General features: G+C 39.8%; 1 protein-coding gene across 2 annotated transcripts in view; it reads left to right on the plus strand.

Annotated features, from left to right (window-relative positions):
- gigyf1a (GRB10 interacting GYF protein 1a) overlaps nt 1–13,123 on the plus strand; it is a 47,378-nt gene extending 34,255 nt beyond the window's left edge. The window contains exons 17-25 of one of the 2 annotated variants that reach the window (XM_057353820.1): nt 79–149; nt 238–363; nt 1,348–1,533; nt 1,611–1,777; nt 1,959–2,119; nt 2,307–2,470; nt 7,826–7,873; nt 8,005–8,146; nt 11,382–13,123. In XM_057353820.1, coding sequence (XP_057209803.1) covers nt 79–149; nt 238–363; nt 1,348–1,533; nt 1,611–1,777; nt 1,959–2,119; nt 2,307–2,470; nt 7,826–7,873; nt 8,005–8,146; nt 11,382–11,449 — 1,133 coding nt within the window. In that variant the 3' untranslated portion in view covers nt 11,450–13,123. Of the gene's footprint in view, nt 1–78; nt 150–237; nt 364–1,344; nt 1,534–1,610; nt 1,778–1,958; nt 2,120–2,306; nt 2,471–7,825; nt 7,874–8,004; nt 8,147–11,381 lie in introns of both variants that reach the window. The other variant, XM_057353739.1, reaches the window with a different exon arrangement.
- Nucleotides 13,124–14,006: the final 883 nt, after the last annotated feature.

The raw sequence follows: 14,006 nt of genomic DNA on the forward strand, positions 1-14,006 counted from the left end.
CATTTATTTTATCTTGGTTGCGCTACAGGAATCATCCTTCACCTTTCCTTTCCTAAAATCTCTCTTTTCTTCGAGCAGGCGGTGAGGCCAGTCTATGGGACTTAATGAATTCTTCATCTCAGGGTCCAATTCTAGAACAGCTTCAGAAGGTGAATGTTGCCTTTGGTGCCCTCTGGTGGTGATCTGAGGAAATGCCTCAAACTCAGCTTTCCCAATTCTCAACCTTGTGTGTTTTAGCTACATGAAAGAAGAGAAGCTGAACTCAGGGCCAAGCGTGAGGAAGAGGAGCGGAAACGAAGGGATGAAAAGAGAAGAGAGGAGCAGAAAAGGAGAGAGGAGGAGGATCTTTATAGGCGCAAGCAGGTCTGCTGTTAGAAACTTTCATTTTTTCTTTGCAAGAACTAGTGCTGTCAATCGATTAAAAACATTAATCTGATTAATCACACATTTTTTTCTGTGATTAATCGCACATAACATTAATGTTTTTAAATATACGTTTACGTTCTGATATTAGTACTGCAACTGATGTCTCTATTAAATAGATTTTTAAAATTTTTTATTTTAACATTAATTATAGCCATTCAACAGTGTAACTGTTGTATGTTGTAACAGTGAGAACTCTCATGTCTAACAGTTAGGAAATATACAGAAATTGAATGAAGTTTTCAAACACTTTACAGTCTTTAATGCTAAATTCTAAGTTAAATACAGAATTAAAGCTACAAAAAACATTTAATTCCTCTTTTCTTTTGTTCTTTGATTAGCATTAGTGAAAGGAGTCACAGCAGGTTTAAGAATGTGGCCCCTTTAAGAGCTTTCTCTGCACGATTCTCCCATTTTCACAACTCATTGCATTGATTTTGGATTTTATTTCACACGTTGAAGTCTGTGCTTACGAAATGCTAGACAAAATGGCCTTTTTGGCATAATCTTGTGTGTCTTAGAGCATCAGTATTAAGTTCTATTTAGTGCTTGAATGAACAGTCTGACAGAAATTCACTGACACAGCCTTCAGCCCGTGACTTTGTACACCAGACTGGACCTCCGCGTCCCACAGCTAGTAGCTGTCTATCTATACTGAACGCGTCAAAGTAATGTTTCAAATCGCGCTTAAGTGGTATAATAGCCTTTACATGAATAAGAGCGTGATTATATAATGTAACGCTAGAGAAAGAATGACAAAACAAACGAATGCATGCGTTAATTGTTAAATATATTTAATCTGAAAAAATGTATTGTATGCGTTAACGTGTTAACGTTGACAGCCCTAGCAAGAACACACAGTGTTTATATGCGTATAGTTGTTTGTTTATATCTCGGTTTCTGTCAATCTCTCTTTCACAGCAGCAGGAATTGCTGATGAAGTTGCTCCAGCAGGCTCCGCGTCCGGGGTCCTCTGGTTCCGGCTCAGGCTGGAACGGTGGACCCCTCCCTGGGCTGGGGAAACAGAGCAAGCCCCTCAACCTCCTGGAGGCCCAACAGGAGGCTGAGAGAATGCACAAACAACAGCACAGAGTCCAGCAACAGCAGCGGGTAGGACACACAAACGGCAAACGCCAAGTACAACATAATGGCAATGTGGAACACACAGAGACTGTTTCTCTATGCAGTGGGGTGATGCATCTGTGATGTGGGGAGCTGGATCTTTGGACGGAAAAGTTGGCGGTGGCAGCACTTCAGGAGGTGGAATGGGTATCTGGGATGAGGCTCTTAAGAACCAGAGTGCTCTGCGCAGCAACATTGGGCTGAAGAACAGCCGAAGCAGTCCCTCGCTGAGGTAAACCCACAATACATCGCAAATGATGTATTGTCTTTTTTTATTGAAGTCTGCCAAAAATGTTCTTTGTGATTGTCTGTATTTGATAACGACTAAGTGTCTCTAAATTTGAGGACCGTCCTAAAATTCTGATCAATGTGATTTTTAAGGAGCACATTTTAGCAGTGATGTTTGTGTGCAGTGAGCAGTACATGATGAGAGGCCGCAAACGCACTGAGGAAGAGGAGCGGCTGTTGAAACTCCTGCAGGGGATGAAGTCTCAAGATGGATTCACCACCTGGTGTGAACAGATGCTGCATGCACTCAACACCTCTGCCAATAACTCCTCCTCCTCCCAGGATGGTATGAAATGTTGATATTTTTCTCTGTCTGTTGAAACATCAGCCTTTTTTCTCTGAATATTCTGGGTCAAATAGAAACTGTCTCTAAACAGCATGATTTTAGCTCGTCCCTTGGTTAAAAAATGACACGCATACCATTATAGTGGGCAAGTGAAAGAGAGGGTTTAAAAGCGCGTTTGTGATTTTAGTGCCCACCATTGTGGCGTACCTGAAGGAGGTGGAGTCTCCGTACGAGGTGTTGAACTTTATCTGCTCCTACCTGGGCGACACAGTCGAAGCCAAAGAGTTCGCCAGGCAGTTCCTGGAGCGCCGTGCCAAACAGAAGGCTAACCACCAGAGACAGCAGCAGCAGGTCTGTGTATGAAGAAACTCAACTCAACTTTCAACTCAACTTTATTTATATAGCGCTTTTACAATTTTCATTGTTACAAAGCAGCTGCACATGAGACACATTGACTACAAGCAAAACAATCAAAGTTGTACCTGCAAAAACAAGAAAAGGTTGAAACACAGAAGACAGACACACCCACACACAAAACACTCCACACACACAACACGCACACGCACCAACACACACAGACACAGAGACACACACACACACGGATGCGCACGCACACACACACAACACACACACACACACGTACGTACACAGACAAGTACGCACACACACACACGCTCAGTGAGAGCACACATTTAGGATAAAGGAGAGAGAAGCACAGGTCAAATATAACAGACTATAAATTCCTATATGCAATATTAATTAAGTAAAACTTTAAAATTCTAAAGCAGCCCCCCCGGTCAGGCAGATAGTGCAAAAACAGTATGCAAACGGTGGCGAGGAACCCAAAACTCTAATCGAGAAAAAAAACCTCAGGAGAACCCAGGCCCAACCAGGGGATTCCAGTTCCCCTCTGGCAAAAGCTGCTGCCTCTGCACAAGCTCCAGAGAACTTGCACAACAAGGCTAAATAAAATAAATAAACTTAATAATAAAATAAATTATAGTTTAAGATTATCATTAATAATCTAATAGCATTTGAAGTTTTGTGGTGAAGACATGTCAAGAGACCGCGTCCTTCTTTATCCAGCTCTATCATCTCAGCTCTTGTCAGGTCCCCACTTCCCATTCTCCGCTCTACCATCAGGTCAGGCCATGAACTGCATCCTGCTCGCTGTGGTAACCTTGGAACAATGAGACAAGACTGGCTGAGAGTAGAGTACTGTTCTGTACTCTTTGATGCAACAAGTACATCAGTTGTGTTTTTGGTTCCGGTTGATCTAACTAATGCAGCCTAAACCCTCTGAAGATTTATATTATGGAAGAGTAGTGTATGCAAGATTAAAAAGATGCGTCTTTAGTCTAGATTTAAACTGACAGAGTGTGTCTGCCTCCCGGACAGTGCAGGGAAGACTATTCCAAAGTTTAGGCGCTAGATAGGAAAAGGATCTACCACCTGCACTTGATTTTGAAATTCTAGGTATTACCAACTGACAGGACGCCTGAGAGCGTAATGCACGTGAAGGACTGTAATACAAAAGGAGTTCATTCAAGTACTGAGGAGCTAAACCATGTAAGGCTTTATAGGTAATAAGCAAGATTTTAAAGTTAACGCGATGCTTTATAGGTAACCAGTGCAAGGTTGACAGAACCGGGCTAATATGTTCATACTTTTTTGTACGTGTAAGAACTCGAGCTGCCGCGTTTTGGACCAATTGGAGTTTTTGTAATAAGCCTGCAGGGCAACCACCTAACAGTGCATTACAGTAATCTAGTCTTGATGTCATGAATGCATGAATTAACTTCTCTGCATCTGAGATTGACAGCATATGACGTAGTTTAGATATATTCTTAAAATGGAAAAACGCAATTTTACAGGTGTTGGCGACGTGGCTCTCAAATGACAGATTACTATCGAATAGAACGCCAAGATTCTTTGCTGACGACGAGGGTTTTATGGAACATCCGTCAATAGTTAAACAGTATTCTTGGTTGTTACTTATAGCAGTTTTCGGTCCAATAAGTAACACTTCCGTTTTGTCCGAGTTCAGTAATAAAAAGTTGTTACTCATCCAGTTTTTTATATCGACTATGCATTCCATTATTCGATGGAACTGCTGTGTTTCATGAGGCTTCGAGGAAATATAAAGTTGAGTATCATCAGCATAACAGTGAAAGCTAACTCCGTGTCGCTTTATTATATCTCCTAGAGGTAGCATGTATAATGCGAAGAGCAGAGGCCCTAAGACTGAGCCCTGTGGTACACCGTACTGGACTTGCGATTTGCGTGACACCTCATTGTTTATTGCTACAAATTGAAAACGGTCGGATAAATAAGATTTAAACCATTTCAAAGCTATTCCCTTAATGCCGACATAATTTTCGAGTCTATGTAGGAGTGTGCTGTGGTCAATGGTATCGAATGCAGCACTAAGGTCTAGCAGCACCAATAACGAGATACAACCTCGGTCAGACGCCAATAGCAGATCATTTGTAACTCTGATCAAAGCAGTCTCTGTACTGTGACATGCTCTAAATCCAGACTGGAATTCTTCATTGATGTCATTCCTTTGGAGGAAGGAGCATAATTGAGTTGAAACTACTTTTTCCAGAACTTTAGATATGAAAGGTAGATTCGATATAGGCCTGTAGTTCCTTAGTTCTCTAGGGTCGAGTTGGGGTTTTTTGACAAGGGGCCTTATAACAGCCACCTTATATGCTTTAGGCACATGTCCTAATGTCAGAGATGAGTTAATAATACCAAGAAGAGGATCTATAATTTCTGGGAGCATCTCTTTCAGTAGATTTGTAGGTATAGGGTCTAGTATGCATGTTGTTGATTTAGATGATCTAATAATTTTAGACAGCTCATCTTGATCTACGGTATAAAATAATTGCATTTTCTCCTTAAGGGCGCTGTAGTTAGTTTGTTCAGCGGGTTTCACTTCTGATTGCATTGTTATAATTTTTTCTCTAATATCTTGGATTTTATATGTGAAGTAGTTCATAAATTCATCACTGCTATGCTGATATACAGGATCAGAAGTCACTGACGATTTATTTTTTGTTAATTTAGCCACCGTGTTAAATAAAAACCTAGGGTTGTGCTGGTTTTCTTCTATTAGTGATGAAAAGTAGGCGGATCTAGAAGTTTTTAGGGCTTTCCTGTATTTTCGAATACTATCCTTCCATGCTGTACGAAATACCTCTAATTTAGTTTTCTTAAAGTTGCGCTCCATTTTTCGGGCCGCTTTCTTTAGAGCCTGAGTGTGTTCATTATACCACGGTGTGGGGCTGCCATTTTTAATCTTCTTTAAACGTAGTGGAGCAACTTTGTCTAGCGTTACCGAGAAGGTGGAATTAAAATTTTCAGTGGTAATGTCAAGATCTTCAACGTTATTTCTCATGATTTGAGACAATTCGGGCAGATTATCGAGAAACGCATCTTTGGTAGTTGAAGTTATTGTTCTACCATATTTGTAACAATGAGTTTTATTTGCAGCCGTAGGCCAGTGAAGCAAACATAATACCAGATAATGATCCGAAATGTCTTCACTCTGCTGAAGGATTTTAACGTCGTCCACATTTATACCGTAAGACAGTATTAAATCTAAAGTATGATTACGAAGGTGAGTGGGTCCTGACACATGTTGACTAATGCCCATGGAGTTAAGAGTGTCTTTGAAAGCCATTCCTAAGGCATCTGTAACGTTATCTACGTGGATGTTAAAGTCACCAACGACAAGGAGTCTATCTGCGGCCAGTACTAGTTCTGATAAGAACCCACCAAATTCTTTAATAAAATCTGTGTGGTGCCCTGGAGGCCTATATACAATAGCTAGAATCAATTTAAAAAGTGTTTTATCTTTAGTATTAGGTGTTGAAACATGAAGAACCATGACTTCAAAAGAATTATATTTAGAGTTCGACTTCTGGGAAATGCTAAGAGAGTTATTGTAAAGTGCTGCGACACCTCCCCCTCTGCCTTTTAGACGAGGCTCGTGTTTATAATAATAATCTTGGGGGACAGATTCATTTAAAGCAATATAATCATCTGGTTTTAGCCATGTTTCTGTCAAACAGAGCATGTCTATTTTATGATCTGTTATCATATCGTTAACAAAAAGTGCTTTATTAGAGAGAGATCTAATATTTAGCAATCCGAGTCGTAACAGTTGATTATCTGTATTTTGTTCATGTTTAGTTTGTTTAACGTTTATTAAATTACTTTCAAGAGGTTTACGCATTATTTTATGTTTGCTAATCCGGGGGACAGACACAGTCTCTATTTTGTGATGTTTGGGAGAACGGATTACTACATGTTGTACATTTTGTGTATTCTGCGACGTGAGACGGCAAGCAGACAGTTGGTTAAGCCATACTGTCTGCTCCCTGACCTGGGCCCCAGCGAGTCAAGTTTTAGCATTAGCATTAAGACTTTTTGCCATATTTCTAGACAGGATGGAAGTCCCAGCCCAGGAGGGATGGAGACCATCTCGTTTCAACAGGTCAGGTCTGCCCTCAAAACTCTTCCAGTTATTTATAAAAACTATATCATTCTGCAGGCACCACTCAGACAACCAGCCATTTAGTGATGATAATCTGCTATAAATCTCATCACCACGATAAGCAGTGAGGGGGCCAGAGAATATTACAGTGTCTGACATCATGCTTGCGAGCTCACACACCTCTTTAATGTTATCTTTTGTGATCTCCGATTGACGGAGTCGAACATCATTTGTGCCGACGTGAATGACAATCTTACTGAATTTACGATTAGCCTTAGCCAGCACATTTAAATTTGACTTGATGTCAGGCGCTCTGGCTCCCGGTAAACATTGGACTATGGTGGCTGGTGCCTCTATGTTAACGTTCCGAACAATAGAATCACCGATAACTAGGGCACTTTCAGCAGGTTTCTCAGTCGGTGCGTCACTGAGCGGGGCAAACCTGTTCGAGACTGTAATCGGAACGGTCGAGTGATGTTTTGTCCTGCGACTACGCCGTCTCACAGTCACGAAGTTTCCCAGCTGCGGGGGATTTTCAACCGGAACCGAGCTGTGTGCGCTAATGTTGCTCGCATCCAAAGTGTTTTCTATCGTCGTTAAACTCTTACTATCCTCAGATAAAGATTGGATGCGAGACTCTAATTCTAAGATCTTCTCTGTCAGCCTAACTATTTCCCTGCATTTATCGCATATAAAGCCCTCGCAGCTGACAGAGAAGGCTAAGCTAAACATATGACATGAGGTGCAAGTAACAATAATAGGAATAGAAGCCATAACTCACCGGATTTGAAGTGCAATTCCAACTTACCAAGGTTGCTCGATGGATCGTAGTATACTCGCTTAAAAAGAGAAACAGTTAGCACACAAGACAAACCAGAGGCAAGATGATATTCCACAGTGTGAACAGAAAGCAAGCTAACACGCTATTGCTATGCTAACGGCGTTAAGTTAACTATCACATTTGGTTTAGACTCTTCCAAGTAAATAACAGGAACAGGGTTATTGAGATATCAGGATAAGTTAGCAACGACAATAATAATTAACGATAATAAAATACACTAATATTAGAGCGAAGTGGGAAGCGCACTGATACAAACAAGCTGCCGGCAGCGATGCAGGAAACAGGAAACAGGAAGAAAGATTTCAAGTTTTTTTTTATGTGTTTGCTTGCTTTTACTGAAAGTCTCTGTCTTTTCTTAAAGCTCTCTAAAGAGATGGCTGGACTTACCATGAACAACTTTCCGCTGCAGGTATGAGCACATCTCAGCATTGGCTGTTGTTTTTCATAATGGACAAACTCATGTTTGTTTTTCTTTGTCATGTACAATATTTGATTTGTTACATCATAGATATGTTTTCCCACATTCTTTTTCTGTGTTAGGATACTGTACGAGGAATGAACCCCAGTGCCCTGCAGTCTATGTTTCAGGCAGTGCATTCTGGGAAAGGGGGCGTGTATGATCAGGCAGCAAAGCTGAAGAAAAAGCAGCCCATGATGCTGCACTCTGACCCAAGCATCTTAGGTACAGTTCTTGTTTTGTTTTATTTCTCTCGAGGAACGTATAATTTTGTGTGGTAACTGTCTCTGGAGCAGATCTAGTGCAAGCATGCAGAGAACATTCTGAACATTCTCTGTATTTATAGAACTGTTTGTTTCTGTTTATTGACAATATTGTGATTCTTGTAGGAACGGTTTACTGGAAAATGGAAATATCCCCAGTAATTTACTCACGATCATGCCATCCTTGCTCTATATGACCAGTGAACTATTCCTTTAAACAACTACATCACAGTAACGTGATCTGATTTATTTTCAATGGGAGCTTGACTGTCAAGGACATGTGGTGGCAGTCATGTACACGTTACAAATTAGTGGTATTTCACCCAAAAATATAAATTCTGTCATCATTTACACACCCTCTTGTCATTTCAAACCTATATGACTGACTTTCTTCCGCAGAACACAAAAGAAGATATTTTGAAGAATGTGATTAACCGGCACCCATTCACTTACATTGGTTTTGTGTCCATACAATAGAAGTGAATGGGTGCTAGGGATGAGTCACGACTTTCGAATATTCGATTAGTTGATTTAATTATAGAACATTGATTAGTGTGTAGGGATGGACATTTTTGATCATATTTCATTTGGAGTACTGGACAGGTTTGAAAAACGAGTACTCGATTAATTGAGGGCGGGGCGTGTCCCTCATGATGACAATGAAAAGATTTTAATTACAACACAGATACGAAATAATTTAATCGACACTGTTAAGATTATTAAAAATTCACCATCAATATTTTAGAAAATACAGTGTACATTTAAAAAGAAATATCAGCGTGAGGTGAAGTGTCATCTCTGCCCTGTCGCATTTCTGTCTGTCGGTGTGTGACTGTAAAGTCTCTTATGCTCGTCTGACTTGTCTGTCTGATAGGAGCTTAGCTTTCCTGTAGCTCAGTGGTGTGCCAAGGTCATGGGTTCGATCCCAGGGATTGCACATAATTAGAAACAAAATGTATAGTATAATGCAAAGCAAAAAAGTTAATTTATAGTAAAAAAGTGGCCGTAAGTAGTATTTTTGTTAAGGAAAATGTATTTATTGATTTAGAGTTTCATCTTAAATTAAATACTGTATTAGCGATTTAAAAAACTCCTTTCATTGTGATTTTTCCCGCCAATAGGGGGCGGTGTGGCTCAGCCGCGTGACGTCATCAAATGCCGTTCTTTCTCTCGCCTCTGAGCTTTCAAGTGCGCAAGTTAGTTTTGCAACGGGTTTATCGCAAAAGTAGTAGCAAAAGTCAAGGCGGGAAGATTTGAAACTGCAGTGACAGATTTGAGAGGTTGTGGATGCCTATTTATGGTTGCAATTCAAATCTGAATCTAGGAAAACGTGTAAATATGTGCTATGCATTTGTATCTGCCAATGTATGTTGTAAATGCCAGTTTACACATTTGTGACTATTTTTCTGCAACTTCAAATTCAGAAGACAGATTTGTGAGTTTTGTCCACGAGTGCAAATCTCAACATTCAACTTCAGTTTTTTTATTTTACCAGTTTTCACATTGGGGCTGTGAGTGTACATTTTAGTGTACAGGTACAAATACTTACTTTACAAGTTCACAAATTAAAATCTACATGCTCTCAAGTTTTGCTACTGAAATAACTTCATACATATGATAGAGGCTTAATGAATAAGGGAAGCAAACGCAATGATACAGACGACCCAATCAGTAAGCGAATGTGGGCAACCATGCCTGCGTATTCTAAAGTCTCCGTTTTGTCCGTTTACATAGAAAAACACAGTAGTATAAGCGCTGCCTCACACTCGCTAGCATTACGCTATGCACACTGTAGACTTGCGTGGCATATACAATAACTTGGGACAATGTTAAAATATGTGTTATTTGTGGGGTCCTTTATAAAATTAATGAAAATGAAGTGCAGTGCAAACTCGACCATGCGAAGATTGCTTATCATAGGTCAATGAGGGCGAAGCATCCACAGGTCAACGGCAATCGGCTAGTTTTATGACCAGATCAAGCAAGTTGAATGCTAGACGGCACTCATCACTAAGATGATCGCTAAAGATATGCTTCCGATCAGCTGATACTGTAAGTGCCCTCATTCAGGCTCTTCATAATATGTTCCGTCATTTGGTTATGTTTATTATATTAATGTTTCAGCAGCACGTTATCCTAAAATCACTATAGGGAATAAGTAGGGTTGGGAATCGAAAATCAATTCCAATTTGGAATCGGAATCGAAAGGCTAGGAATCGGATCGGAATCGAAAGGAATAGGAATCGGATACTTGAGATTAAAATTTGAATTCCTCTTATCAATTCCTGTGTGCATATTTTCAGAAAAGTACATGCGTTGCATGATCTGCTGATATCTCAATAAAAGCCCTTATGAAAATTAGCGATATTTTTTACTATAGTGAGCATAGTTTAGCTATAGAATTTGTATTAAAGCACAGGAATCACAAATTAACCATAGTTGCATTATAGTAACTGCAGTTTAACCATGATGTAGTTCAACTATGATAATACAAATTGTAATAAATCAGAAAAGGTGTGTTTCTACGTGTAAATATACACAAAACGGTGCTCATAAATATATATATATATTTTGCAAACAAGTCAATAAGCAGGCTAAATGACCATACAGGTTGATATCTAAATGTTTTACTTTAACTGTGGAATCGAAACTGGGAATCGATAAGAATCGAAATCGATAAGCAGAATCGGAATTGGAATCGATAAAATTGAAACGAATCCCAACCCTAGGAATAAGCCATCTTACCTCAAGCCATAATGAATTAAACGTCATACAGATGGAAAGTGTGAATGCTCTGTGTGTGTAGCCTATGCATGCGTGCAGCCTATATGCGTGCATGCGGTGGAGGGGTGCGATTTTCGAAGAATTCCCAGCGAATATTGAATATTGTTTTTCTATAAATGCTCATCCCTAATGGGTACCACTCCTGGTCGGTTACCAACTTTCTTCAAAAGATCTTGCTTTATGTTCTGCAGAAGAGAGTCATACAGGTTTAAAATAACGAGAAGGTTTGTAAATGATGTTGTCATTTTTGAGTGAACTATCCCTTTAAGTGTGGGTGCAAGAGCAGCCGACTGATAAAAAGTTTACCAATGAATAAAAACTAGGCTTGCAACACCTGTTAAATTTGTGAGTTATGGTGTTAAATATTAATGCTTGGAACTGTACATTTTCTCTATCTCTGTCCATCTCTTTAGGGTACTCGTTCCATGGTGCCCCTGATCGGTATGGTCTAAACGAGATGGAAATGGTCGAGGATTACTGAATCCACAGCAATAGCTACAAGAGGCCTTTAAACCTGCGGGTCCACCTAATCAGACTCCGCAAGTCGAATGTGCACTGCTTTGAGGGGATTGGGGGGTGGGGGGGTTGTAAGCCAGGAGTATATCAGTTTTCCGGTTGGGCGGGGGGTGTTTTAGAAGAATGTAATTCAACAGGGAAGGGAACAGGTGTGAATTTATTTTTGTGTGTGTGTTGAGGGACGGGGATGTTAAACTTCTGGCACTTACAGCATTAAGCACCTTACACTCAGACTAATGCACTTTATTAAGATGTAATTTGAATTGTTTTTTTTTCTTTTGAGAAGATTTACATGTATATTTGTGGTATGGATTCAGAAATATTACCACATATATATACTGTGCGTGTGTGTGCGTGTGTGCGCGTGTGTGCGCGCGTGTTGAATCAGAACTGGAGTTTGTACTGGGATGTGACTGTGGCGACTGGGGGACCATTGAGTGTTTCAATTCAGACATTATCAAAAAACAAACACTGTTGTTTTGTTTTATATATAAATATATATATATAAAGTTTCTACAAAAAACAAAGCTATAAAAAAACTTGGATTATAAAACTTGAAGATTTGCACTCACATAAAATGCAAGTTAAAAAGATAAAAAAAAAGAAATGCGCTAGATATTATAGAGAGAAATATTTTTGATTGTGTGCCTGCGTACATGTGTACGACTGAATGAGTGTGTGCGCGCGTTTGAAACATACCAGTCTGCACAATGTATTTTTTTAATTGCTTAGATGTATGATCAAAACAGGCCATTTTGTCATTCGGAGTGATTTTTTTCGTATTTTATATACCGAATGTGTGGATGTGAACTCTTCTAGACGGGGAACTGTGCATATTACTCCTCTTGTGAATGTGCTGTATGTTTGTATGTGCGCGAATGAATGAAAGGCAGAGAGAGGGGGCAACGGCACAACACATCCTCTTTCACCAGCCCTTCATTCCCCAACAAAGAAAAACCTCTAGATTCAAACACAAAAGCTTTAGCCCATTTTATGCCAACCAGCACTCTTATTTTTCACGGTGGGGAGTGTGTCCCTGCCGTCTCATCGTTGCCTCTGTGAGGTTTAAGAACATGTCATTAGCAGCATTTTGTGTGTTGTTTGATTTTCTGTACCTTTAGGATCTAATAACTTGCGGTACATACAATGTGTGTGAGTGTGCGTGTTGTTTTTTCTGTCCCCACATGTGTGCCTAAGAACTAAAGGGCGAATGATTAGACTTCATTGCTGCCATCTAGACATTATTTGTTAATGGGGGGGTTATGCGTGTGGCTCCGCCTCCACACACCTCTCATGCTTGTGAACCAAGAGCCTAGCGCGCTGCGCTTCATTATCTGTACAGTTCTAGTGTAGCCTGGGGATGTTTTGATGAAACAAATATATGATAGGAAGGATGTGACCTAACATTGCCTTTCTGTCCACTCTCTTGCTCTCGAGTGACTGAGGTTCTATTTCTGGCTGAAAAAAATGATCGCATCAAACTGTGCAAGTGCACTCGGTAGTGCACAAAATGTTTATATATTTTGTTACTTGTTCATTATTGTTGTCGATGACAATGATGGTAATTGTTTTTTATTGTTCTATATATATAAATATGAATATAAACAAAGTTAAAAGTATTGGACTACAAGGAAGAGCACTTGGGGCTGCTACTTTTTTGTTTTGAAATAATTTCCTTGGATTTTTAGTTGCCACCATGTGAAGTGCATTTGTGTACTTTTTTTCTTTCTAAGAAGCATTGAATGTATTCCAAAAACGTAACGGTGAAGATGGAGTCGCTCGACACGGGATGTTAAAGCGTAACCAGGACAGGACATAAACAGGAGTGAAATCAAAAGTTGTTTTTCCTTCAGGAGCTCTTGAAGGGATTTTTTCACAATGGCTACCGAAAAACACACTGCCTCTACAATCCTGTTCATATAGACTTTGGACAACAAAAACGAAAAAAAAAGCTATTTTATTCCATACTGGAGTTTTTGTTGTTTACAAACCACACAGACATTTGTGGGTGCTTTTTCCTTCTTCAATTTTGTGGTGATTGAATATGCGATTCTGCGGTTTCGAATCATTTTGAGGGGATTTTAATGGCATGACATCGAACCCCTCACGAGCATGTCGATATAAGCGCAGCCTATGTAACTCGCTGACTGAAACAAACTTGGATCGCTGGAACACAGTGGACTGGATTCCTTTATGTACTGTACCTTTATATTACAGAGAGGGTGTGTTTAAGAGTCAAAAGAAAGGCGACCATTTTTTGTTTACTGAACTTCTGTTCTTCGTTTACCTTCGACTAATCTTTCTGATGGAATCGAAATGATCAAGACAGAAGAAATGCTTTATGCTTTTGGAAATGAGGCTGAATGACAGCACAGATGACCTCTTGGTACTTGAGATGCATAAATTCAATGCTTTAACATCTTTTTCCTTTCCCCAATCTTTTTTTTTTGGCTCGTGAATTTTGTGCTGTATTGAACAGAAACAAAGAGAAGGACATATCTGTGATGGATGTAGATTGTGTT

This window comes from Triplophysa rosa, linkage group LG1 (assembly GCF_024868665.1).
Source record: "Triplophysa rosa linkage group LG1, Trosa_1v2, whole genome shotgun sequence".
NCBI classification, from domain to species: Eukaryota; Metazoa; Chordata; class Actinopteri; order Cypriniformes; family Nemacheilidae; genus Triplophysa; species Triplophysa rosa.